At 43.1% G+C, this 25782-nt stretch overlaps 1 protein-coding gene and 1 non-coding gene across 2 annotated transcripts; one reads left to right on the plus strand and one right to left on the minus strand.

Moving 5' to 3' along the window:
* Positions 1–25157, minus strand: Acadm (acyl-CoA dehydrogenase medium chain). Its single transcript, XM_038310924.1, has 12 exons — positions 25004–25157; positions 22729–22816; positions 20021–20118; positions 19857–19926; positions 19477–19577; positions 18613–18693; positions 17410–17540; positions 13434–13542; positions 9361–9501; positions 8685–8780; positions 2458–2706; positions 1–774 (listed from the first exon to the last, which is right to left on the minus strand). Exons 1-12 carry the CDS (start codon positions 25031–25033, stop codon positions 703–705), a joined length of 1266 nt encoding a protein of 421 aa, XP_038166852.1. The 5' UTR covers positions 25034–25157; the 3' UTR covers positions 1–702.
* LOC119801514 lies at positions 21140–21283 on the plus strand. Its single transcript, XR_005283204.1, has one exon. It is a non-coding gene; the product is annotated as a small nucleolar RNA SNORA15 (small nucleolar RNA).
* Positions 25158–25782: the final 625 nt, after the last annotated feature.

The following is a 25782-nucleotide window of genomic DNA, read 5'->3' on the forward strand; positions in this document are numbered from 1 at the left end:
TAGTGCACAGCTTGGTTTATTTCAGTTCTTTTTCAAAGTCGTGTGTGAACAACTATGTACAGCAGCCCAAAGATTTCATACAAACACTAAGAGTCATAGAAAAATAATTTAAAGTTAGATTTACTGAATTATTTTAAAGAAGACAAATAAAATGTTGGTTCAGTATTAAGATTTTCCAGAAATGTCTCAGTTTTATAATGGAGAAAATGAAATTTTTATTTATTCTTTTGTGCAAAACAAGTAAATATACTCAGAACTATAAAATTCACACTTTAGTACAGAAATGCTTTTAAGTATTCATAGTCTGATGGATCCAAATCTACCAGGTTTTCAGTGGTTATTTTAGAATTTTCACTGAGTTCTTTCTTAATAAGCCCCCTTTCCTGTCCTTGAATGAGCACTTAACTGCACTGGATTTATCCCGCTGCGGCTAACTGACCACAGAGTAAATCAGCATAGGTGAGGGGTGGGGGACTAAGGACAACTCATTGTTCCAATAAAGCAAATTCATCTGGAAAAGGTCACCGTGGAGTTCAGCAGAGGCCCTCTCCACCACTGGAATAAACTGCACAGATCTGGGTGACTTATCTTTATTTCATTTCCTGGGAAAGATGATAAAGCCCCTTTCCCCCTCTTAAGCATAAAAAGTGTCTTGAGATTTCGTTACATGAGGATTAAGCATCTTTTCAATAGCAATTTCTTTTAATTTTTAAACTTTCCAATGTGCTCACGGGCTATGATCAGCCTCTGAATTTGTGCAGTACCTTCATAAATCTGAAAGAAAAACATAACTTGGTTTAAACACCTGGATTTATTTGACGTCTCAGACAACAGACTGAGCTCTACTGTAGCACCAAACTGAAATGCTATTTGATGAGAACAGTTTAAGTCATAAAGATATATTTTACAAAACCGGGAGGCAGGCTTAAAACATCAAAGAAAATGATATTTACATTTCAAAATGTTTGGGAAATCTAAGGTTTAGCATTGTCAGAGTATTTATTATCTAATGTTTCTGAGCTGTTTTACGTATGTCCTTTGGTCATTCTTGGTCCTTCCTATTAAATACGATTCTTTTTCCTACTGATGCCTAAGGAACTGTTAAAGAAATCAAGATACTGGAGGCTGTGGGCTGGTAATCCACCCTCATTCCCAACCTAAACTTCTAATCTCAGTCAGTTGATAGTTCCCTTTTGGGAAGTAGAGGAGGGCCAAGGGGTTGATGACAGCTGGCTCAGGAGAGTTAGGGTGAACCAGCTCTACAAAGACTGGGGACTTTAGATAGGATGCAAGCTTCAGTGTTCATTTCTCCCGTGTTTAAATAAAAAGTTCCCCTGGAACTGTCATTTCAGGTGGTTGTGAGCCACCATGTGGGTGCTGGGAATTCAACCCCAGGTCCTCTGCAAGAGCAGCGAGTGCTCTAACTGCCAAGCTGCCTCTGTGGCCCCATAATTTTCACTGCCGGTAGTACTATGATTCTTGAGTGTTTCTTCTATGGCTAATGACACAAGGCCTTTCTGCTGCCTGAAAATTAGGTAATGAACATGCAGAAAAGGAAAACATGAAAGAAAAACAAAAAACTTGCACAATACCAATTAAAAACAAAACAAAACACTGAATTAAAACAACAGCAAAAACTTGACCAGTTGCCCATGCCTCACTCAAGCAGTTTGCTTCCACCTTCCCAATGAGTAGATTTGTCAAGTCATTTGCTGGGGTGTGCAGAACAAGGCATGGATATTAAGTCATTTGTTGGAGTGTGCAGAACACGGCAGGGGTGTTAAGAACCATGGACCATAAATAACCCACAATGGAGAACATGTACATTTCTATCTTTTTTATGAAGTTATCCTAAAATTTTATAATATCAACTTAATTTCAGAGTCAAATATCGCTTCTCAAGAACACATGGCTTTTGACTCTAAGTACAGTTTCAATTAATTCAAAAATGTCAGGCAATATTCCAGACAAGATAATTTAAAAAGGCACGTATATTTTTCAGAGGGCAAGAAATGCAGATTGTAACTGGCTTAAATTTGAAGACCCAATGGCAACGAGGCAGGAGATACGTGCCAATGCCATTCACCTTACCTTCCCTCTTAGCAGCCACACTTAATAAAACAATATTCTTCCTCTGTGTTGTTTACCTACAAAACCTGACTCTTACCAATCTATAATTATAATTTATTTTATTTCAGAATGTCTTCCACATGTATTGTGTGGGTGCATGCACGCTGTGGCATTTACATGGCGCTCACAGGATGACTTTTAGGAGTCCGTTCTCTTACCATGTGGGTTCTAGGACTCCAACTCAGGTTGTCAGGTTCAGCGGCAAGTGAGCCCCACCCTTTACCCTCCGAGCCATTGTGCTGCTCCAACTGTCACTATTACCAGTGGCTTTAATCTACTGTTGTCATTTATTGATATTCTCTCCCCCCAGAAACAGACGACACCTACCTGATAGATCTTGGCATCTCTCATCAGCTTTTCCACAGGGTACTCTGTATTGAACCCATAGCCTCCAAAAATCTGCACGGCGTCAGTCGCTAACTGATTGGCAATATCTCCAGCAAAGGCCTTTGCAATGGAGGCATAGTACGTGTTCCGGCGGCCAGAGTCAACCTCCCAAGCTGCTCTCTGGTAAGCGAGTCTTGCGAGTTCAACTTTCATGGCCATTTCTGCGAGCAGAAATGAAACTCCTTGGTGCTAGATTTAAGGGAGAAAACAGTTAAAAGGGATCTACTGGATATATTTGTAATTTTTTTCTTAAAACGCTTTTACTTTTTATTTTGCATTAATTTTGAATTTGCAGAAAAGTTACAGTTAGCATCCCCTAGCAGTAAGACTTTTGTAGATGGAGACTGCTTTTTGTTTCCCCACTGCTCAGACCCGAATAATCACACAGAAACTATATTAATCACGACACTGTTTGGCCAATAGCTTAGGTATATTCCTACCTAGCTCTTATATCTTAAATTAACTCATTTCTATTAATCTGTGTATCGCCACGAGGCTGTGGCTTACTGGTAAGGTTCCAGTCCTTCTCCTTTGGCAGCTACATGACATCAGCTTGACTCTCTATATCTCTGTTTGGATTTCCCACCTGGCTTTACTCTGTTAAGCCATTGGCCAAACAGCTTTACTCATTAACCAATAAAAGCAACACACATACAAGAAGACGTCCCACATCATCTAATAAATGACCACAGCGCAATGACCAAAGCCATTAGCATGGATCTGCAAAACTGCATGGATCCGACCCAGACTGGCCAGGTTTCCTACCAAATCCTGTTATCCATTTCAGGATCACAGACAGATTCTAGCTTTTTCATTTCTCTTTCTTTTCTTTTGGTTTTTTGAGACAGGGTTTCTCTGTGTAGCCCTGGCTGTCCTGGAACTTACTCTGTAAATCAGGCTGGCCTCAAACTCAAGAGATCCACGTGTCTCTGCCTCCAAGTGCGGGGATTAATGATGTGTGCCACCGCACCCTGCCTCTTTTTCGTTTTTAAAAGAGATTTATGTATGTATGTATGTATGTATGTATGTATGTATGTATGTATGTACATTGGGGTTTTGCCTGCATATGTCTGTATGAGAGTGTCAGATCCCATGGTACTAGAGTTAGAGACAGTTCTGAACTGCCAGGTGGGTGCTGGGAATTGAACCTGGGTCCTTTGGAAGAGCAGCCAGTGCTCTTAACCACTGAGCCATCTCTCCAGCCCCCTCTTTTCTATTTGAAGACGTCTTCTATATAGCTGACATTGATCTTGAACTCACTCAAGACCTCTGAGGGTTACTACCTCAGAGAACCCCCCACACACAGACTCTATAACTCCTGTCTTATCTCCTGACTTTTGTCCTTCTGAAGAATATGGATTTTTTGGTGAGTTTCTCCTTGGTTTGGCTTATATACATTTTCTTATTCTTAGGATGAGGTCTTGGGTTCAGCTGCACAGATTACCAGGCATTCTTGTGCTTCAAGCGTCTGCAGAGATCCAGACAACACAGTGGGGGCAAGAATGAATGGAATGTGGGGCTGGAGCAGGACCTCCTATCAGACAAGACTCTCTGAGCAGCCCACGCGGCCTCACACTTGTGATTCTCAGCCTCCAGAGTGGCTGGGATTTCAGGTATGCCTGCCAAGCTCTGTCCTGCCAAGGCTTTCAAAGGGAAGCTGTTACAGAAATGGAAAAATGCACATGATGCTTCCTGTCCTTGTCATAACTGAATGGGAGACGAAAAGCAACCCTCCCCGAAGAGACGGCACAGCACGTGCTGTGTCGTGACTGGCATGTAACACGCGTTACAGGTGGAAAGACTGTAGCGTGTGCCACTATACATATCTTGTTTTTGATTAATGAATTAATTATTGAACAGGGTCTTGTTATGTAGTTCAAGCTGCCTAAAATGCTTACTGCCTGAGTCTACTGAGTGCCACTACTCCAGGCTTGGGGTTAATCTAGTGCGGCCCAAAGCAGGTGCTTTCATCGATTGCCTCCTGCAGCACCTTCGACCCACGGTAGCCGCTTTCCTTTTAAGTCTGGTAACTCCACCTCATATGATGGAGGAGTGTCTATATGTTACTTTCATTATTAATAAAGAAACTGCCTTGGCCCTTTAAGAGACAGAAAATTAGGTAGGTGGAGTAGACAGAACAGAATTGTGGGAGAAAGGAAGCAGAGTTGGAGAGACGCTTCAGGCAGTCGCCATAGGCAGTCGCCATGCTTCTCCTCTCCGAGATGGACACAGGTTAAGATCTCTCCTGGTAAGCCACATCTCATGGTGCTACACAGATTACTAAATATGGGTTAAAGGAAGATGAGAAAATTAGATAATAAGAGGCTGAAACTATGGGCCAGGCAGTGTTTAAAAGAATACAGTTTCCGTGTAATTATTTTGGGTAAGCTAGCCGAGTGGCGGGACGCAGCCCTGCGGTTCCATTCTACAGACTGGCGCTCCAACATGATGGACTAAATCCACTTAAAAGCCTGAGAGGGCTTTAAATAAAGGAGAGACAGACTTTAACACAGCTTTTTGCTGTTTGCTGGCGTGCCACAGAGAAATTTCCCTGACTCAGCCGCCGTAACAGGAAAAAACTTGTGCGGTTTTAAAACGCAGCTTCCTGCGCTGTGCCGCCAGTGCAAACTCTGGCTTTAAAGCATTTCAATGCTGTGAACACCTTCAAAAATTACTTCACTCAACTGCTGACTGAGATGAACCTGGCACACAGGTTACACCATGAAAGATCTGATTAACAGTGCCCCCATTCAGCAGGAAGCAGTTTAGAGAAAAAACTGCGCCCATTTTCCCAAATATTGTTAATAAATGTTTTTACATTTAAAGGGGAGATGATATAGATATGAATAATTTGCATTAGTATGGATTTTAAGGTCAATTTTGTTATATGTATATGTATTTCTGATCTTAATTAAGCTATTGTGATTGTGTAGTTCATTTAAGAATGTAATGTATAATTAGGAAATATAGGTTGTTAATGGATAATCATCGATAATAGTCAAGCTTGTAGTCATGTTAGTTAGATTTTCTAAATATATAGAGATATATTTCAGTTAGATAGGCATTCTTCATATCTTTCAAAGACTGCAGAATTTAATGTTTTAATAACTTAGGCTTTTCATGACAATGAGACACGTCTGCTCCTGGCAGCACCAATCTACTTCAAGAGGAAGATGGGCATTGAAGAGGCAGGCTCCTTATGGAGTTTGATAGCCATTTGGGCAAGAAACTGCACTTGCCTGGACTGTTGCATAAACTGGACACAAAGAACCCGCAGAGAGAGGACTGCTGAACATGCCTAAAGGTGAGATGGTCTTTCGAGGTTCCTGATTTGTGAAAGAGTCTGCGAGACGTTCTGCAGGACACAGCAGAAAGTGACTGAACTATCTTTGGAATTTCCTGCTTCATGGAAATGTCTGCTGGACAGTATGGGCCTGAAGGCCGAAGATGGATGCCCCAACGGTACAGAGGAACTTTGGGTGACTGTCCAGGCAGCAAGTTGTCTCTGTCATTTCTAGAGTTTGAAAGTTGCATATGACTTGTTTACTTAGGTAATATTATATCCTTCTGGAGTCTTTGATGGAGTTGAAGAATAAATAGATAGTTATAGTTTTCCTTAGTTATGATAAAAGATAAAATAGATCTAAATATTGTAACTGTAATTCTTGCTTGATAACTGTTTTGTTACATGTAATTTTACTATGTTAAAGTTAAAGCCTTTCTTTTTTTTTTTTTTTTTTTTTTGGTTTTTCGAGACAGGGTTTCCCTGTAGTTTCTAGAGCCTGTCCTGGAACTAGCTCTTGTAGACCAGGCTGTTCTCGAACTTAGAGATCTGCCTGCCTCTGCCTCCCGAGTGCTGGGATTAAAGGCGTGCACCACCACCGCCTGGCTTAAAGCCTTTCTTTTTTGTTTAAACAGAAAAAGGGGAAATGATGGAGGAATGTCTATATGTTACTTTCATTATTAATAAAGAAACTGCCTTGGCCCTTTAAGAGATAGAAAATTAGGTAGGCGGAGTAGACAGAACAGAATTGTGGGAGAAAGGAAGCAGAGTTGGAGAGACGCTTCAGGCAGTCGCCATGCATCTCCTCTCCGAGATGGATGCAGGTTAAGATCTCTCCTGGTAAGCCACACCTCGTGGTGCTACACAGATTACTAAATATGGGCTAAAGGAAGATGTGAGAATTAGCCAATAAGAGGCTGAAACTATGGGCCAGGCAGTGCTTTAAAAGAATACAGTTTCCGTGTAATTATTTTGGGTAAAGCTAGCCGGGTGGCGGAACACAGCCCCGCTGCTCCATTCTACACTCATAGGTTTCATCTGGGGACTTAAATGCTGCTCTATTTCTCTGTGAGCACTTGCTCTGTGAGGAGAAACTTATCTCCAAAACAGATGTTCTCAGAGGCAGAAACTGCCCAGCCTCCTTTCCACATAGAGAACAGGATCTGTAAATTGATTCTTCGAGTTCAAGTCTTAGTTCTGTCCTTTATTAGCTGGGCCCAGTGTTCTTACATAAATGAAAACGGCAGTGCCAACTCCACGGCATTGGTGGAATGAAATGAGTTGGTACGTGCAACACACTGAGAAGTGCCGGCAACAGAGAAAGCACCCAAGTGTTTTCATGCAGCAGATGTTCAGTGACTACTTGTTAAGTGAGATTAAAGCTAAAGAGTTTAATATGGAAACCTCACCTCACATGGAGTGGCATCCAGGCAGGGAGTGAGGGCACACTCAGCACGCCGTAGGTGATGTAATGGGATGTGAAGGCAGAGTGAGGGCACACTCAGCACGCTGTGATGTAATGGGATGTGAAGGTACAGTGAGGGCACACTCAGCACGCTGTGATGAAATGGGATGTGAAGGTGGAGTGAGGGCACACTCAGCACGCTGTGATGTAATGGGATGTAAGGTGTCCCTGTGTACAGTGAACAGAGGGAGGTGCAATGAAATGAATGGGGAGTGGAATTTGAGAGAAGCGAGAGAGCACGGTAAAGGCAGACAGAACACTAAAATGTGCTGCGGTTGATCCTGGGAATCCCGCCAGGTCTCAGGAGAAGCTTCCTGAATTTTGAGAATAAAATGTTAAGGAAGAGGGAAAGAGAAGAAGGACAGGGAGTGATCTTCGGTTTGGAAATGTTAAGGAGCCATCTTTAAATCTCAGCTTGGAGCTCAGTGCAGAAGTTAAGTCTAGAGAGAGAATGCACAAAAGCTAGGGTCCACAGAGTTAGAGGAAGTGGGACAGGAAGCCATCTTTACCATCCCAAGGTTACCAGGCAGGGAGCGGACGCAGAAAGAAGTAGGGAGAAGTTACCACAACCAGAACTAATCATGGAGCCAGGCTTGAGGGAGCACTCAGGAGGAGCTCAGTGAGGTCTACATACAGGCCAGCCAGGGTTACCAGAAAAGGTACACAGAAGGCACCTAAATATTACCTACTCTTTTTCTTAATATAATTTACAGGGTGAGCAATTGTAAGTGACACCGTCAAAACAAGGGTACTCTTTCTTTCTTGCATTATGGTTTTTTGAGACAAGGTTTCTCTGTGTACCCTTAGCTGCCCTGGAACTAGCTCTTGTAGACCAGGCTGGCCTCAAACTCACAGAGATCCACCTGCCGCTGCCTCCCAAGTGCTGGAATTAAAGGAGTGAGCCACCACCACCTGGCTGAGAAAATGTACTCTTACAAGTGATTGTGATGAGCTATAGAGTCTTCTTCCTGACAAAACAGATTACTTTCTTCTTTAAAAGTAACTTCTAAATACTTAGATAAAATGAGTGTATTTAAATTTCTACAAGGCAAACACAGTACATAGGCCGCCTCCTTAAGTGCTGTCAGTGAAATACTTGCCACACAAGCCTGAGGACCAGAGTTCAGATTCCCAGAACGCATGAGAAAAGCTGGGTACAGAGGTGCCTCCCAAGAATCCTAGCATCAGAGAGTCAGAGACAGGCAGGTCGCTCGAGCTGACCTAACCTAACTGATGCGCCCCAGGCCAGTGAGAAATTGTTGTTTTAACAAAACAAAACAAAAAAAGCTAACAGGAAAAGACACCCAAGGTTATCCTCTGATCTCCATATAAATGTGCAAAAGTGTGCTTTCACCCATGAAAACACAGGTGTGCGCACACACACACAAATGTACACACTTAGAGAGAACGAAAGATTACCTCTGCTAGCAGCTTTCCAAATGTTTTCCTCTCCAGGGCATATTTTGTAGCTTCGTCCAGAGCTCTCTGGCCTAGCCCAACAGCACCAGCTGCTACCTAGGACATTAACAGCCAGTGACACAAAAGTTGACATTGTTGTCAAGTCACACAACACGACACAGACAAAGTGGTGTCACTGCGGTGGGGGAAGGAAGGACACTGGGTTTATTATTTTTTCAATTAAAGAGGATGGCAGGGGCTGGGAAGGCAGCTAAGTGGCAGAGAGTGCATGCTTGGCCTTCAATGGGCCCTGAGTTTATCCCCATTGCTGTGCAATAAATAAGTAAATAATAAATAGGTCAAGTGTGAGGCTGAGGCCCACAGCCTAGAGAAAAGTCATTACTGTTTAACCAGGGAGCCTTCCATAGACACATTCTAAGTGAGCGGCAGAATACACGGTGATCCACAATCAACAAGAATGATCAAGTCGGGGGTGAGCTTTCTGGAAATCTAGCAGACAGTAGTGTAGCGTCTGCTAAAGTAGCTTCTATACTGAGCAGCAAAAGGTGAAATATATAGTACACATAACAATCTCCTCTCCACCACCATTACCCCCCTCCCAAAAAAGGCATGCAATGTTAAAATAAACCTCAGTGAAAACCACAAACACAAGGTCCCACAAAGATAATCAGCTTACTGCAGGTCTGGTTCTATCAAAAGCCCCCATTGCAATCTTGAAACCGGCTCCTTCGGCGATTAAAACATTTTCCTTAGGCACTCTGACATCTTCAAAGACAATTCCTCTTGTGTCGGAGCATCGCTGGCCCATGTTTAATTCCTAGCAAGAAGATCACAGAAGAGCACCTAAGAGTCCCGGCGCAGTCAGTCGATCGTCCCTTCGTGCCTCTTTGCAGTCACCTACAGCAGGGGCCACAACGCAGGGCCTGCTGTTCCTGTTCCAAGAAGTGAGCCTCCATGGAGTAGAAGCACGCCCACCTCTGCCCATCTTCTGTGGCTACCCCGAGACTATAATGGCAGAGCTGAGCTGTGCAGGAGATCCCACACCTGCTAAGCCTACCATGTTTCCAACCTGGATCTTTCTAGAGTATGTGCCAGCCCCTGATCAAAAACAGTATTAACAAACTGAAAACAGCATGAGCCTAAAGTTCTATATAACAACTTACCTTGTTCATGTCTGAAGGTACATTATTAAATTATTAATGTCTCTGTTAAATTATTTTGCAAACAATCTTAGAGCCTCTAATCATCAGCAAAGTGATCTACTGAACAAAACATGGACTTTTCTTTCCTATTTTTGGGGGCATTTATTTACTTTGTATGCTGTTGGGGAGCAGGAACCTGGCAGTGTATAGTACTAGGTCCTTTACACACAATGGCTTTTCATATAATTATAATAAAACCCAGGCTATTTATAAATTAGCCATAGTAAAAGGTTAGAGACATAGAACAAGGTCAAGTGTGGTGGTGCACGCCTTTAATTCCAGTGTTTGGGAGGCAGAGGCAGGCGGATCTCTGTGAGTTCAAGGCCAGCCTGGTCTACACAGTGAGTCCAGGACAGTCAGACTTTGTCTCATAAAACCTAGAATACTTCTCAGACTTATCTCAAAGCACACAATTCCTAAGACAAAAAAAAATTTACAGTATGAATCTCACGGATTTATAAATTTATGAAGATTTTAGGAGCTAAGTAGCTAATAATAAAAATATCTACACCCCCTCACTAGGAAGCAAGTCTCCAGGGGTAAAGATTTTTATCAGTACCTACTAGATGGTATGCATTCAGTAATACATACTGATTCAGCTAGAGTTTTCCTAAGTGAGAATGAGATTAGAAACAATAAGACAATATCAATTGTCATTCCTGTTTGCCACTGGTAAAGTACAAGTTCTGAGGCTCCTTCCACTTAGCTGAGATGGGCCAGGAACCACCTCTCAATGGGAGAGCATGATCTGCCACACACACACACACACACACACACACACACACATCAAGCTCTGGGGGAAGCATGACTACCCACGGAGCTCACTCTGTTATATGCATGGTGTTAGGAGCCTATTTGTAAAACGCAGTCTACCTTCAATATCTTCTCTTGAAAATATAATATGGCATCAGAAATTGCACAGGCCAAATTCCTACAAGAGTCTATTAGTAAAAGACACTATGTCAGAGACAGTCAGTAAATCATTTACTTGGACCTTGGTTTCTGGAGTCAGCAAATGGGCTGAAGTAAACAGCACACAAGGGCTCAGCCTTTACACTTCCATGACCTAAAAGAGAAGTCCCGTTCTTGCCTCCTTTTTGAGAAAAAGAGTCTCAGTAAATAGTCCAAACTGGCCTAGAATTTGTGATCCTCCTGCCTCAGCCTCTGTAGCACCGAGATTGAAGGCGTGCACTCCCTTGCCTGGAAGCTGTTGTGGGAGTCGTACACTGTGGAGATGTGTCACTGTGATTGGTGTAAAAAAGAGCTGAATGGCCAAGAATAAACATCTGTAGGGATATTCTGTTTATGTTCTAACAAAGCTTGCCTGAAGATCAGAGTGCAGAGCTAAGTTACTAGAGGCCAGGGAGACAGAGGCAGAGGGATGTCTGAGTTCAAGGGCACTCTGAGCTACACAAGATTGAATCTGCCTAAAAGAGAAGTGTTCACACAAATGTGATCCCAGCACTTGGGATCACATGCTGGGAGGAGACAGGAGCTCAGTGGAGTCTGGAGATGCAGCCTGAGGACAGGATTGCCCCTTCGCCCCTTAGGTTGAGCATAGGTAGAGGAAAGAACTCTCTAGTGCTTGGCCTCTCTGCTTCTCTGACCTTCAGCATTAACCCCTACATCTGACTCTGGGTTTTTATTATTAAGACCAACTAGAATTCACGCTACAATACTCAACACATTTCTAAAGAGACCTGGACACAACAGCAGATTCTATAAACACAGAAAGTTGGCTTAGAAATCTGTTTTATATTTTTTCATATTCTTTCTTTTTCTAAAAAATATTTATTTATTTACTTATTATGTATATGTATACAATATTCTGTCTGAAGACCAGAAGAAGGCACCAGACCTCATTACAGATGGTTATGAGCCACCACGTGGTTGCCGGGAATTGGAAATCTGTTTTATTTTATTTTTTTTTAAAAAATATTTATTTATTTATTTATTTATTATCTATACAATATTCTGTCTGTGTGTATGCCTGCAGGCCAGAAGAGGGCACCAGACCTCATTACAGATGGTTGTGAGCCACCATGTGGTTGCTGGGAATTGAACTCAGGACCTTTGGAAGAGTAGGCAATGCTCTTAACCACTGAGCCATCTCTCCAGCCCATGGAAATCTGTTTTATATTAACAATCAATTCAAATTCGCTTTTTCAGCTCAGCCTCAGGAGACCAGGTCCGACATCTGACCAGGTAATCCGAACCTTTCCACATGGGAGGAAGGCTATTTGTTCAGGTAACTTTAGAAGTCTGGTTTGATCTCCATAATTCCTCCTTTGTCATAGCTGCAGGCCTCATCGCCAACAATTTTCTTTAAAACCTCCACGTTGCAGAAGCATTTCAACCAGGGTTATAATCATTTTTTTTAAAAAAATCTTCATTTATGTGCATTGGTGTGAAGGTGTCAGATCCCCTGGAACTGGATTTTTCTGACAGTTGTGAGCTGCCATGTGGGTGCTGGGAATTGAACCCGGGTCCTCTGAAAGAGCAGTCAATTCTCTTAACCGCTGAGCCATCTCTCCAGCCCCAAAGAATTTATTTATTTATTATGTATACAGTATTCTCAGTGCTCTGCCTGCAGGCCAGAAGAGGGCACCGGATCTCAATACAGATGGTTATGAGCCACCATGTGGTTGCTGGGAATTGAACTCAGGACCTTTGGAAGAGCAGGCAGTGCTCTTAACCACTGAGCCATCTCTCCAGCCCCAGGGTTATAATCTTAAACCATGTGTGTAACCTCTCACCAAGACTTCTGACAATATTCCTACGATATCTCTCCTTTGATGTGTGGTCTTTTAAGCTTTCTGTGGCTAAGACACAAATTATCTGCACACTCTGAGACAGGATATGCAGACATGCCACTGCCTTTCTTATTTAACCCGCTCTCCCACCCCACCCTCACCAGCGACACAGACAGACATCTTCATGTTTCCAAGGTACAGCTGCTTCTGTTAATGCTTTTGGATTGTGGGTAATCCATCTACATCACATGGCTTTAACTGTCCTAACCAAAGCTTGTGCAGAGTCACTGGGATGGAGGAAGAAGTCCTCTGAGAAACCCACACTCGATGGTGAGGCAGCAATCACTGCAGCCTGGCTTCTCTCCACAGTTACAGCCATCATGAATGTGTTCTGCACAAAGGGCTCATCTGAGGTTGGAGAGGTGGCTCAGCAGTTAAGTTGCCCTTCCAGAGGTCCTGAGTTCAATTCCCAGCAACCACATGGTGGCTCCCAACCATCTATAATGAGAGCTGGTGCCCTCTTCTGGTATGCAGGCAAACATGCATGCAGAACATTGCATACATAATAAATAAAATCTTTAAAAAAAAACAAAAACAAAAACAAAGAGCCCATCATTCAAAATGACTTGACAGATTTTTAGTGGCATACAAACTATGTCCCCAATATCATCAAGACACAACTCAACTTTTATTATAACTTAAAATATTTTCATTAAAGGAAAGAAATAAGAATTTTGACATTTACAGTTGTCTTTGCTCTTACGGAGGCAAGTGTTTAGAGACATACTGTTTACCTTCTTTCCGACATGTATTCCTGGGGTGTCAGCTTCCACAATGAACCCAGTGAAGGCTTTACTAGCAGGTGCTTTAGGATCTGGGTCAGAGCGCGCCAACAAGAAATACCTAAGGCACAGAAACCCACGATGACGGCAAGAATGAAGATCACTGTCTCAGCTACCTGCCCGACAGCCCCCAGCATCACCACCCCAACTTAACAGGAAAGGAAATGAACTCACACAGATTCCAGTTCTACTGTGGCCAGACTTTTCAACTACCTCTTTCTCAACTAATGGGTATTAACTTAGGGTGAATATGAGCTATTAGTAAAAATCCCTGCAGCCAAGACAACACGAAAGCAGAACACGTGTGTGTTGGAGCTGGAATGCTCCTTGCGAGCCAGTCTCTGTTTTTGATGCGACAAGTGATCCGTAGAATGAACGGGCAGGACTCTGGCTGCTGTCAGGGATGGTTCCCGGGTGCAGCAAAGCCAGTGCACATACTGTACCTCAATTACTAGGGTTATTTTCAGGTTCTCCCATAGAAAGATTTTCCCCAGAAGGATTGAGAAATACAGCATAAGGAAGTGAATTCCCCACATCCAAACTACTTTTCCATATATCGTGATACAGATTTTTTTTTTTCCTGGAACCTTCACAAAAGGACAAAAAGTCATGGCTCGAGTCCAAGCTGAGCTTTGGACTAGTCAGTCCTAGTGTTGCAGGAGAGAAGAGAGCAATTGAGCGGTTTAGTCTTCCTTAAGCAATAAATTAGTTTTTATGCTAAAAACCCAATAATTTATCAGTTTATCACTGAGTATAATTTTACTTGGTAGTAGGAAAAGACAAAGTTATTTTCTAATTTCATGACTCACCGAGCTTGTCTTCCCCAGGAAGAATTATAATCGGTTCTCAAAACTGATTATTTAATTGCATTATTATATTTCCCCTAGCTTGTTCAATTTTCATGGCTTCTTTACTACTTTATTACTTGCTGATGTGGTGTGAGGGTACGAAATGATGCTGTTTCTGACTGACACTGAATCAGGATACTGAATGTAGTACCGGCCTCATTTAGGATACTCAAAAGGGACTGGTAAATAGTCAGAATAAACAGTTTCCAGATTCCTAGTCCCAGCCCTGATGCCTGTGCACAATAAGTGTTCATTTTGTGAGCAGCACAGTTCCCCATGGTGGGATGCTTTCCCACACTGCACATCACATAAATCTACTGATGTAGACCCTTTCCCGAATCTACTGTGCTGGGTCAGACCTGTAATCCTAGCATTCGAAAGTTTAAGGCAGGAGGATCACCACGAGTTTGAGTTCAGGCTATGTTCCACAGTGACTTCTAGACCAGCCTGAGCTACAGAATGAAACTGTGTTCAAAACAACACAAAAAACAAAACAAACCAAAACATAATTCCACCCTAATCTCCTACCATATAGGCTTATATATCTGAATGTTCAGTCCCGGGGAGTAGAATTGTTTGAGAAGTTAGGAGATGTGGTCTTGTTGGAAAAGGTGTGTTTAGGGCCATATTATACAACCCATATTTTTACATGGTATGGCGACCAGAATTTTAGGCCACATGGTGTACCTGCCACACAGAAGGTGGTCACCTAGCCTTTCAAGACAAATTGACGCCATCCTAAACAAAGGGTCAGGATATGCTAATGTCGCTCTGCTCCTTCTTTGTGATTAGGGAGGCCACTTGGGAAAGAGTTGTTAATTCAGTCTACGTGACAGAGCAGGCATATAGAGCAGCCATAGTTGCAGCCGTGACCTTAGTCCCACTACCCCAGAAACAGAATGCTAATGAATTTCCCCCTCAGTTTACATTTTGGTATAAAAGCTGTTTGGAGAATAAACGTGGGTGGATTTTCAGGATGTAAACTCAGGATCTCATGAGGGATCCCTGAAAACTCCCTTCCAATAAAGTCATGTGAGTTATGCCTCAATTATTCCCATGCCTCCCCTCTGGTCCAAGAAATAATTTATGGTCTGGGCTGGCCACGGGACCGTGACAGGTGTGGCCTTGCTGGAGGAAGTATGTCACTGGGGGCAGGGTTTGGAGATTTCAAAAGCCTATGCCAGGTCCAGTCTCTCTGTCTCTGTCTCTGTCTCTTTCTCTCTCTCTCTGCCCTGCTGTGGATCAGGATGTAAAGCTCTCAGCTACTGCTCCAGCACCATTCTTGTCTGCTTCCCACCATGATGATCATGGACTAAAACTATAAACAAGGCTCCAGTTAAAGGCTTTCTTTTGTAAGAGTTGTCTTGGTCATGGTGTCTCTTTACAGCAATAGAGAGTAGTAACTAGACATCCCCTAAACCCTGCCTTAAGAAGTCTTCTGTCATATACTTATAGTAATGGATAAAAACCCTACTTCCCAAGACAATGCATATGGGCCCTATTATTGGAAAGACTGTCCTTAAAATGAGCTAGAGTTTCTATCATTCATTAATTCTTAACTGTCTTCCTGAAGTAACCATGCAAGCCTACTCCATTTGATCTTAGTCAAAGGTCAAGAAGGTATCTATCTATCTATCTATCTATCTATCTATCTATCATCTATCTATCTATCTATCTATCTATCTATCTATCTATCTATCTATCTGCCTACCTACCTACCTACCTTTGAATCTTTCAGTAAACCTTTGATATTCCTGTCTTCCAAGTGCTGGGACTCAAGACATGTGCCACTGTATGCAACTCTGTTCTCTTTTCCATGAAATATTATCTAAAATTTTAAATTCTAACCATACTCCAAATTAACCCAGACAAAATGTTTCTGAGCATGTTTCAGAGGCTTCCCTTACCTAACAACATCTGGATCCTTTCTGTCGACTTAACTGTGCCAACTCCAGTCTGGCGCTGCACTTCTGTTCCCTCAGCCTGGAATCACTCGGCCACTAAAGTGCTTTCCGGCCCCTCATCAGCCAATCCCACCAAATTTATAGTTTATTAAACTTTCTTCTTTAACAAATGATCAGGTATTCTTCTTAACATTTTATCTATATTTATGTAAATGATTTTTGATGTTTAATGGAACTTTATGTAATTGTCTTTACACCTACATATTTGGATGTTTTAGACGTCGCTGACCTCAACTACTGCCCTCTTTTGTGCATAAACTCAGGTTTTTGTCCTAAATTTTTGAGGGGGTCTCATGAGCCCAGGTTGGCTGGAACTTGCTATGTGGCTGAAGAGAACCTTACACTTCCTGATCCTTTTACCTTTGCTCCAAGTGCTAGAAATACAGGAGCACATGACCAGGAATGGTTTGGTTTTTATTTTTAGATGATACAGAGGGTTGAACCCAGGGCTTTGCGCATGCCAGGTGAGCTCTTTAACCACTGAGTTACATCCCTGGCCTCATGACTCACGTGATTTTTTGGGGGTGTGGGGGAGCAGTTTTGAGACAGGGTTTCTCTGTATACTAGCCCGGGTTGTCCTGGAACTTGCTTTGTAGAGCAGGCTGGTCTTAAACGCACAGAGACCTGCCTGCTTCTGCTTTCTGAGTGCTAGGATTAAAGGAGTGCCCACGGCTCCCAGCCCAACTCAAGTTTTAAGAATGCCTCTGTTGGGGATGGGCACCACAGCATAGTCTTTCCCTGGTGTGCACAAAGCTCCAGGTTCGACCCGAGAACCACAAATCCTCCGAGACCAGAACAACATCCTACGAATATCTTTGTGTTTTTCCTGAGAGTTTTAGGGTCCCAGGGAAGTGCCAGTGTAGATGCGGCAGAGGCAGTAAACCCTAACTGATAACTCGGTGAGATTTGCTATTTTTACTACACTTTACACATTAGACTTCTTAAATTAATCTGGAAGAAATAGCCCAGGGGCTTAAAATAGTTACTGTATCACTGAGTTATTTATAATGTCACATGAACCTTCCAGTTTCAAAACCATGGCTTGCTTTAGCTGAGACACTTAAGAACAAAAGAGGAGAGGCAAGCCTTGGAAGATGCAGTGGTTAGGAACTGTACCAGTTGGCCTTCCCTCCGTTGGTTATCCACATCTTCTGTCCATTGATAATATACTCATCGCCCTTCTTCTCTGCTCTGGTCTTAATGCCCGCCACGTCAGAGCCTGCTGAGGGCTCTGTAACACAGTAGGCCTTGAACATACGGACACAAGGAAATAAATGTTAATTATCACATGGTGAATGTCTGGTGATAGTATCATTTTGCTTGTTTTGTGGTGCTAGGGTAGAACCCAGGTTCTCAAGCGTGCTAAGCAAGGGTTCTGCTATATCCTAGACCCTGCATTTTGTCTTTGAAGGTAGCATTATAGGTGAAATGTCTAACATTACAGGGTTGCATGTTGTGAGATAGTCGCTTACACTGTGTGAAGATGCATCTTTGTGACTGGTTTAATAAAAAGCTGAACAGCCAATAGCTAGGCAAGGAGGTATAGGCGGAACTTCTGAGAGAGACTAGGGGGCGAGGGAGGGAAATCAAGAGGCATGAGAGAGAGGCCGGGGGACTGAGGGGAAACAGGAGGAACAAGATGGGAGAGTGGTAAAAAGTGACGAATCAAAACTTAGATTAATATAACTGGGTTAATTTAAATTATAAGACTTAGTTTAAGAGAAGCCTAAACTAAGGTCAAGCCTTCATAACTAATAATAAGTCTCTGTGTTATTATTTGGGAGCTGGCTGACAGGACAAAGACTTGTTACAGTTCTTAGAAAACCAAATAAATTGCCCAAATGTTGAAATATTTAATATGTAAATAAAATAAGGCACAGGATACCAATAAACCATAGGACATATTAAAATACTAGGTATATTCAAACAAATTCACTAAATTCAACTTAATATAAACTGATCTATTTGAATAGTCATTGAATATTTATGATGTAGTAGGCTATAAAATCAGATAGTAAAAAGGCAGCCTGCCCTTGAGATTTTCACAGGGAAACAGGGTAACCATGCTAAGCGTGGCCATTAAGGACCAGCTTCCTTGAGGTGCTTAAGTGAAGTCTCACATAGAAAGCATATTCTGTAAGAAGAGGAAAGAAGGGAATATGTACTCTGCAGAAGTAACTGCATGAGGTGAGGACAGAAAACAGGACAGGGCTGGGAACAGAGCCTGGTGTGCATGAGGTCCTAGGTTCAAGCCCAGGCAGCCCACAGACCCAGCAGGGGAAGCAGGAGGAGCAGGAGTCCAAAGCTGGTCACACTCACACACATTAATGGCTGCTCAGTCATCCTCCCCAAGTACTTCTTCTTTTGTTGGTCATTTCCAGCAATAATAACAGGCATTTGCTACCAAGGAAAATCAACGTTAAGACAGTAAAATGTTTTAGTTATGCAGCTTCAGAAACACAGCCCAACAAACGAAAAAGAACTAGCTGCCTCTCAGAAGGAGTGAATTCAAGGAACTGGCATTTGCTCTGAACTAAGAAGCTATCGAGCAAGAAGTCACATCTACCAGTCTAAGCTCCTCACGTTATAGGCAGGCTCATTGCCAATATACAACCATCGACAACAGTAAGATGCTTATAGATTCAACTTAGGATATGGGACGCGGTGTCTATGAGCAGATGCTCAGTAGATTTCAGCGCAGTAAGTGGGCAGCAGGTCATTAGGATGGCTTCTGAGCCACCTCAGGCCTTGCCCTTGCCTGAGACCTTCCAAGGAGGCTGTAGCCAAAGTGTCCAGTTTCCTCACAAGGACACCCAAAACTCCAGTCCCGGAGACAACAGAACCACCATGATCAGTCTGGGCAATCATATCTCCAAGCCAGGCTAGCAAATAGTCCCTAAAGTTTAAACTAACTTTACTGTTAGCGTCTCATTAACAGCCCAGGCAAACAATTAACATGCTCTTAAATTATAATTTTACTTATTTTGCATGTATGTGCACATGTGTGTACATGTATGTCTGCATGTGCCACAGGTCACTTCTAGAGACCAGATGACAACTTGGGAGAGTCAGGTGTCACCTTCCACCACATGGGTTCCTGGGGTGGAACTCAAGCCATTAGAAACCTTTACGCCCCGAGTCCTCTCACAGGGTCCTTTGTAAGTTAATTTCTTAGTAACTCACCCCCAAAGAATTCGCCTCAATAGCAGTTTGCACCCCTGTACACCCGTACGCCAGCTCTTCGGTAATTAAACAAGCATCGAAAGTTCCCAGTCCAAGACCACCTGTGGCACGACAGTGTATGCAGAGCAGAAATTATAACACAAAATACAGCTCAGCAAACTTAAAGCCAGCTAGACATGGAAAATGCCTGCGCTCTATGCTAAGGAGAGTCTCCCCAAAAGCAAGTAAATCTGAGTGCTCTAAATAGGGAAACAAAGGCAGAAAGCCACTGACCGGCAGCAGTCGCTATAGGGGATAAGATAATTTCTGGGTTTGTTGTTGTTTTGGTTTTTTTGTTTTGTTTTGTTTTGTTTGGGACTAAGAATGTGAAGGAAGCTTACCGCAGTTCTCCGGAATGTGTGTATTGATCAAACCAAGTTCCCAGGCTCTTTTAATGAGGGGGAGTGGATACTAAAAGGGATAGAACAACACAGTCACACTACAGCCAATGGTAGCACGATCTCCTAACAGCACGAGACTCTTCTCCCTACAAGGTGATACCCACTTCACCAGTTCTGTCGTATTCTGCCGCCACCGGGATGATTTCTTCTCTGGCAAACTTTCGAGCGGTTGCTTGAAATTCTTTCTGCTGTTCAGACAACTCTAAAGGAAAATTATTTTGAGAACATCAAGAGGAAATCAAGTTGAAGAAAGAAGCCCCATGAAGTTAGTGTGTGGAGATTTATATTTATCATAAGACATGCTTCTGACCTCAGGAAGCAGCTTAAAGAAACAAGGCATGGTTTACTTGGTCAGCATATAGTAATAAAACTTGTTTCAAAGAGCTATTGAGGGCTGGAGAGATGGCTCAGAGGTTAAGGGCACTGATTGTTCTTCCAGAAGTTCTGAGTTCAATTCCCAGCAACCACATGGTGGCTCACAACCATCTGTAATGAAATCTGGCCTGCAGACATACATTCAGATAGAACACAATATACAAAATAAATAAATACATCTTTAAAACAAAGAACTATTGAAGAACACCAACACCATAATTCAAATTTCACTCTTCCTTTAAACTCCAACACATTTAAGAATATAAGTTCCCACAAATAAACTGGTAAAAACGATGAGAAATTTCTCCAAAATAATAATGAAAACTACATAAAACCCTCTGTATTACTAGCAGGCAACATTCAAACAATCCATACATAAAACCCTCTGTATTACTAACAGGCAACATTCAAACAATCTATTCACACAAAATAAAACTAGTTATTGCAAAATGAATGGGATGACTATTGTCTGGACCCTCAGGGTAAATGTATATTGTTAATTACATTTTTGTAGATCTGTGCTACCTAGTGTTTCAATGTGGGTACATCGATGTGAAAAATGAGGCTGGAGTGTAGTTCAATGGTAGAGAACCTGCCTATCCTGTGTGTTTTTCAGGACTCCGTCTCGCCCCATGGGGGGTGTTGCGGGTGGTATTAGGGATTTAAGGCAATTGCCAAAGCACAGAAGACTGAGCCAGGTGGAGGGGCACACACCTTTACACCCAGCACTCTGGCAGCAGAGGCAGGAGAAAAAGAAAGAAAAGGTAAAGACTATGACTACAGCTATCCTTTCTATGGTGACGTGAGAGGTAAAATGTCAAGGAAGGACCAGCGTTAAAGGAGACAAGGTACTGCTGAGTACTGTGTACTTTAGTCAGCAAATAGGTATTAAATAAATATACAGCCAGACACCATGCAAAAGTAAGGTCTTCCTTTAAAATGACCAGCATGCTGTTTTTTATGCTGTATCATTACTAAAAGTGAGTACAATTTAAAAAAAAAAAAAGCAGGAGACTAAGGCAGAGAGAAGGGGATCTCCCTGTTACAATGAAGTCTCACAGAAGAGGGCTTGGAGCTTTGCTCCAGTGTTTTCTTTTGGTTTTTCAAGACAGGGTTTCTCAGTAGCTTTGGAGCCTGTCCTGCAACTTGCTCAATAGACCAAGCTGGCCGAGAACTCACAGAAATCTTTCTGCCTCCCGGGTGCTGGGATTAAAGGCGTGTGCCACCACCGCCCAGCTATTCCAGTGTTTTCTGAATCACAACTCTACTTCTAGGGTGTGAAGACAATTCCTTTCAAGGCCAAGGGCTGGCCAGCACTTCACTATTTGATGGTGAAATGCTTTCACAGGCCGATCTTATCACAACCCTCAAGTCTCCTCTATCCACCAGCACCAGATTGATTGGCCTGAGGTGGTCAGCACTCAGTCAGAGCCTCACAAGCTCACTCCTAAATCCCTTGACCTCCCTCACCCTCAGGCTGTCACAGCTCCTTGCTATTGCTGCTAACTGATCCGTAGGAATTTGTCTGTAAAAAGCTGAGAGTAGATAGCAGAGTGGGGGGGCTCTTCAATCGCCAACTGAGCCAATCTGCTATTCTCATATCATTTGAAAAGTCTTTGTTTAATTCTGGTTAGTATATAATGTTATATATATTATATATAATATATATTTTATATATGTTATATATTATATATATTATATTATAATGACATATAATGTTATATATATTCAATAATATATAATATATGTATATATTATATATTCAAGTATAAAACCAATAACCCCAGAAAGCTACCTAGGAGAAAGGTACAAATTTGAAGCAAAAGACCTTTAGGGATGAAGGACCCTAAAAATAGAATATATTTCACATTTTTGACCTGAATGTTTCATTTTAAAGGAAAGAAAACCCTTGCTTCTTGTCTCTCCAATATTGCATTGTTTCCTGCTCTTAGGTCTGAGAATGTCATGATTCTATCAAACTATAGCTTATATAAATTAGGCCATTTTTTTTTAGTTTGTTACAACATGCAGTACTGAATCCAGGAAGTGTTTCTAGAAATATTCATTATGTCAGGTGTGGTTGCTCACACCTTTAATCTCAGTACTTGGGAGGGAGAGACAGGCAGATCTTTGTGAGTTCCAGGGCTGCCTATCTGTCTAGTCCAGCCAGAGCTATGGAGTGTGAAAAAGAAGTATTTGTTACATTTAATTTCTAAGTTGAAGACAATTCCTGTATATTGGTAAATATTCGTTTATTTGGGCTATCAATTTGGGAGAGAAAGAGGAAGAATAATGTACACACAGCCTGTCAACACTGCTGGATGTACCGGCGTGTATGAAAGATCATACAACAGATGTGAACCATCTGTGGGTGGTGACGGCTCTACCCATGGACAGACATCATGTTTCAGATCAAAGGACAGAATGTCACACATACCAAAACTAAACCCTAATCCTGGCTCCGTCTTGAGAGACGCTTTCGTGTGTTGCGCTCGCCACTCAAAATGAGAAAGACTTCTTAGGACCTGGAAAAGACATGTGTATTACAAATAAATCTGATCAATTAAGTATCAAACAGATGAACGAATGCTGGCTAGGCCACTGAGGTGGCTTGGGGACAAAAGGGCTTACGATATAGGCTGGCTACAGGAGTTTGAGCCTTGGAACGCACGTGGTGGGAGAAAACTGACTCCCACTAGTGTCCTCTGACTTCCATACCTGCTCTGTGTACGCCGAGAGTTCCACACAGACACACCCATGAACGAATAAATTATTTATGCTGACCTTCCTAAGTGAGCACAGTCATATTCAAGACCTATGTTTTTATAGTCAGCACCAAGCACTTTAAGAAGAGGGCCTGCAATCCCCTGGATATGGAGTTATGGATAGTTGTGAGACACTCAACATCAGTGCCGCCAAGCAAGCTTGGGCCCTCAGCAAGAGTCGCAAATACTGAACAACAAAAACAAACAAGCAAAGAAACCATAATCAGTTGTGTGAGTGTGTCCCAGAGACATTGTTTGCTTTGTTTTTGAAACCAGGTCTCAGTGCGTAGCCCTAGCTGACCTGAAAACTCACTTGGTAGACCAGGTTGGTCTTGAGCCCCCAGAGGTCTACCCACCTCTACCTCACAGGGGCACCACTCCAGGCCCTAATGATCCAGTTTGCGTTTGTTTTAGGACAACTTCTTTTAAGGTAGTTGAGGATGGCTACAGGCCCACTGTGAAATCCAGCCTGGCCTTGGGATCCCAATTCTTCAACCTCTACTTCTGAGACTGGATGAAGATCACCACTCTATAAAACTCGTAGAGGTGGCTGAATACTGAGATTTAATTAGGCCCAGTTAACACAGGGGCCCGCTCATTGGTTGTACAGGATGAGCAGTCCTGTGTGTGTGTGTGTTTGTGTGTGTGTGTATGCATGTGTGTGTGTGTGTGTAGAGGTAGCTTAGTAGAAACAGAGTAAAGAACAGCGCAGGGTTAAGAAGTTAGTGTCCAACACCAAGTCCAAATTTCGCAAATGCCCATCTTGGAAAAGTTCCAAATACACGATGTGTATTTGCATTTGGAGAATAGGGCTCATTCTTCTAGTGGATAACTGGGGATTATTAAACAAGATAGCTGGCCTTGAGGGCGCTTGGAAGGCAGAGGGGAAGCTGTGAGCTTCGGCCAGCCTGGCCAACAAGGTGAGACCCTATGTAAACAAGCAACAAATATGATCTTCTCAAATTCTAGTCCAAATAGTGTTGATTATGCCTGGCTCTCTGCCAAGAACAACGGAATTCCAAACATGGGAACAATAGTAACTTTAGTCCTCAAATCTGCAACAGCACAGCCAAATAACAAATTTCTTAGAAATTTAAGGCTTCGTTTTACAGCAGTGTGGGAAAACAGATAAAGAAACATGAATTTTCTGATTAGGTATGGGGTTGGACTTTCCTTCATTTGTCCTTGGAGGTACCAAGAAGTCTTTAGCTTTGTTGTCAGCATTAAAACTAATTTTAAAAAACCCCTCCAATTTCTGCTTTCAGAGCCTATTAATTTGTATTGTAATGGCCAGTGGGGAAAGGCAATCACTATGACAACAGAATCATTGTAAATTCTAAAACTACATCTTTTGGGGTCAAAGGCAATTTTAAGTGGCATAAGTGGAAGTCTTGTACGAATACATAGATAATATTTAAGATATGAAAGTTAGTTAGTGACTAAAACAGACTTTAGAAGACAAAACGCTGGAGTGTACACACAGGTTTCTTGAAGGTTCTTCTGTTTTTTGGAAGAGTGCCTGAACATTCCGGAACCACGGGGGCACTAAATCGATTCTGCCCGAGGGCAGCAGCCACTTCCCTTTCCTTCAATCAGGTCTAGCCCTGGATTGTACACACCCAGGACCTGTCTGGGTCCTGACATCTGTTTACACCCGAAGCTGCAAGACTAATACACTGAGGCCTTCCCAAGTGGAACTATAGTGAGAGTTTTCTGCAACTCTCCTCCGCCACAACACGGTTCTGACACCGGGTTCCCACCGAGTTCGGGAAGGGTGGATAACCGAGAGAACTATCTGCCCCTTCCCGGCTGAGCGCGAAGCAGGTCCAGAGGTCCTGCTAGCAGGGGTCAGCGCCCGAAGCGGGTCTAGGCCCGCAGGCTCCCGCCCTTCCTCTGGCAGAGTAGGAGAGCACCGACCCTCCCGATCCCGGCCCGCACCCAGCTCACCCCGCAGCCTCTGCGGAACGCCGCTGCCATGATGACTCCTCTTTCAGCTGGCTCAGAGCACTACAAGGCAAGGTAGTAAGGGCGGCGGACTGCGGGGTGCGGGGGTCTAGCCTACAGTGGGCGTGGCGAGGAGGTCGGGGCGGGGCCTGGGGCCGGGCCTTCTGCGGGGCGGGCGGATGGAGCGACCTGAGCAGGAGAAAAGGGGCGTGACCTGCCCCTGCAGAAGGCGTAGGGGGCGTGGCCATGCCAGGAGAGGGCGGGGCCTTGAGGTTTGGCGCGCCTGCGCCCTTCCCGCGGCCTGGTCCCAGCCTGAGCTGCTGTCTGTCTGCCTCCTGTCACCCGAGCTCCCAGCGGTCGCGTCCTCTCTGCAGGAGTACCCGAGGGTTGGACCCGAATCCAGGCCAGAGGGCACCGGCGGACGTTTACTGCGGTCAGCTGTGACCTTTACTCAGCGAATCAGATTCAGACGAACCCTTGTACTTTGTGATTTCTATGTATAAGGTGGCTTCCAAGGCTGGACCAGAGCGAAGGAATGCCCGTGCTTCCGAAAATTTAAATTCTCAAATCCTCTCTGCCTTGCCTGTAGCGTTCTCACACACACCAAAGCCTGGGAACGGTATGTGGATTCCATTGTGAGATAAATGCTCAGAATTATAAGATTAATCTTTCAATAATAATAATAATAACAACCACAACAATAACAATAATAGTTTTTTTCTGAAAAATAGTCTTCTAATAGTTGTAAGAGAACATTCCAGAAAAGAAGGCCTTCCACAGAA

The sequence above is a fragment of the Arvicola amphibius genome, chromosome 14, assembly GCF_903992535.2.
Source record: "Arvicola amphibius chromosome 14, mArvAmp1.2, whole genome shotgun sequence".
Classification (NCBI taxonomy): Eukaryota; Metazoa; Chordata; class Mammalia; order Rodentia; family Cricetidae; genus Arvicola; species Arvicola amphibius.

Coding starts and splice junctions, on each gene's coding strand:
- Acadm (XM_038310924.1), bottom strand. CDS start 25,033: ATGGCAGCGGCGTTCCGCAGAGGCTGCGGG. Junction 22,817..25,003: donor CGTTCCGCAGAGGCTGCGGG/GTGAGCTGGGTG, acceptor TGTCTTTTCCAG/GTCCTAAGAAGTCTTTCTCA. Junction 8,781..9,360: donor TTGATAGAACCAGACCTGCA/GTAAGCTGATTA, acceptor TTAATGTCCTAG/GTAGCAGCTGGTGCTGTTGG.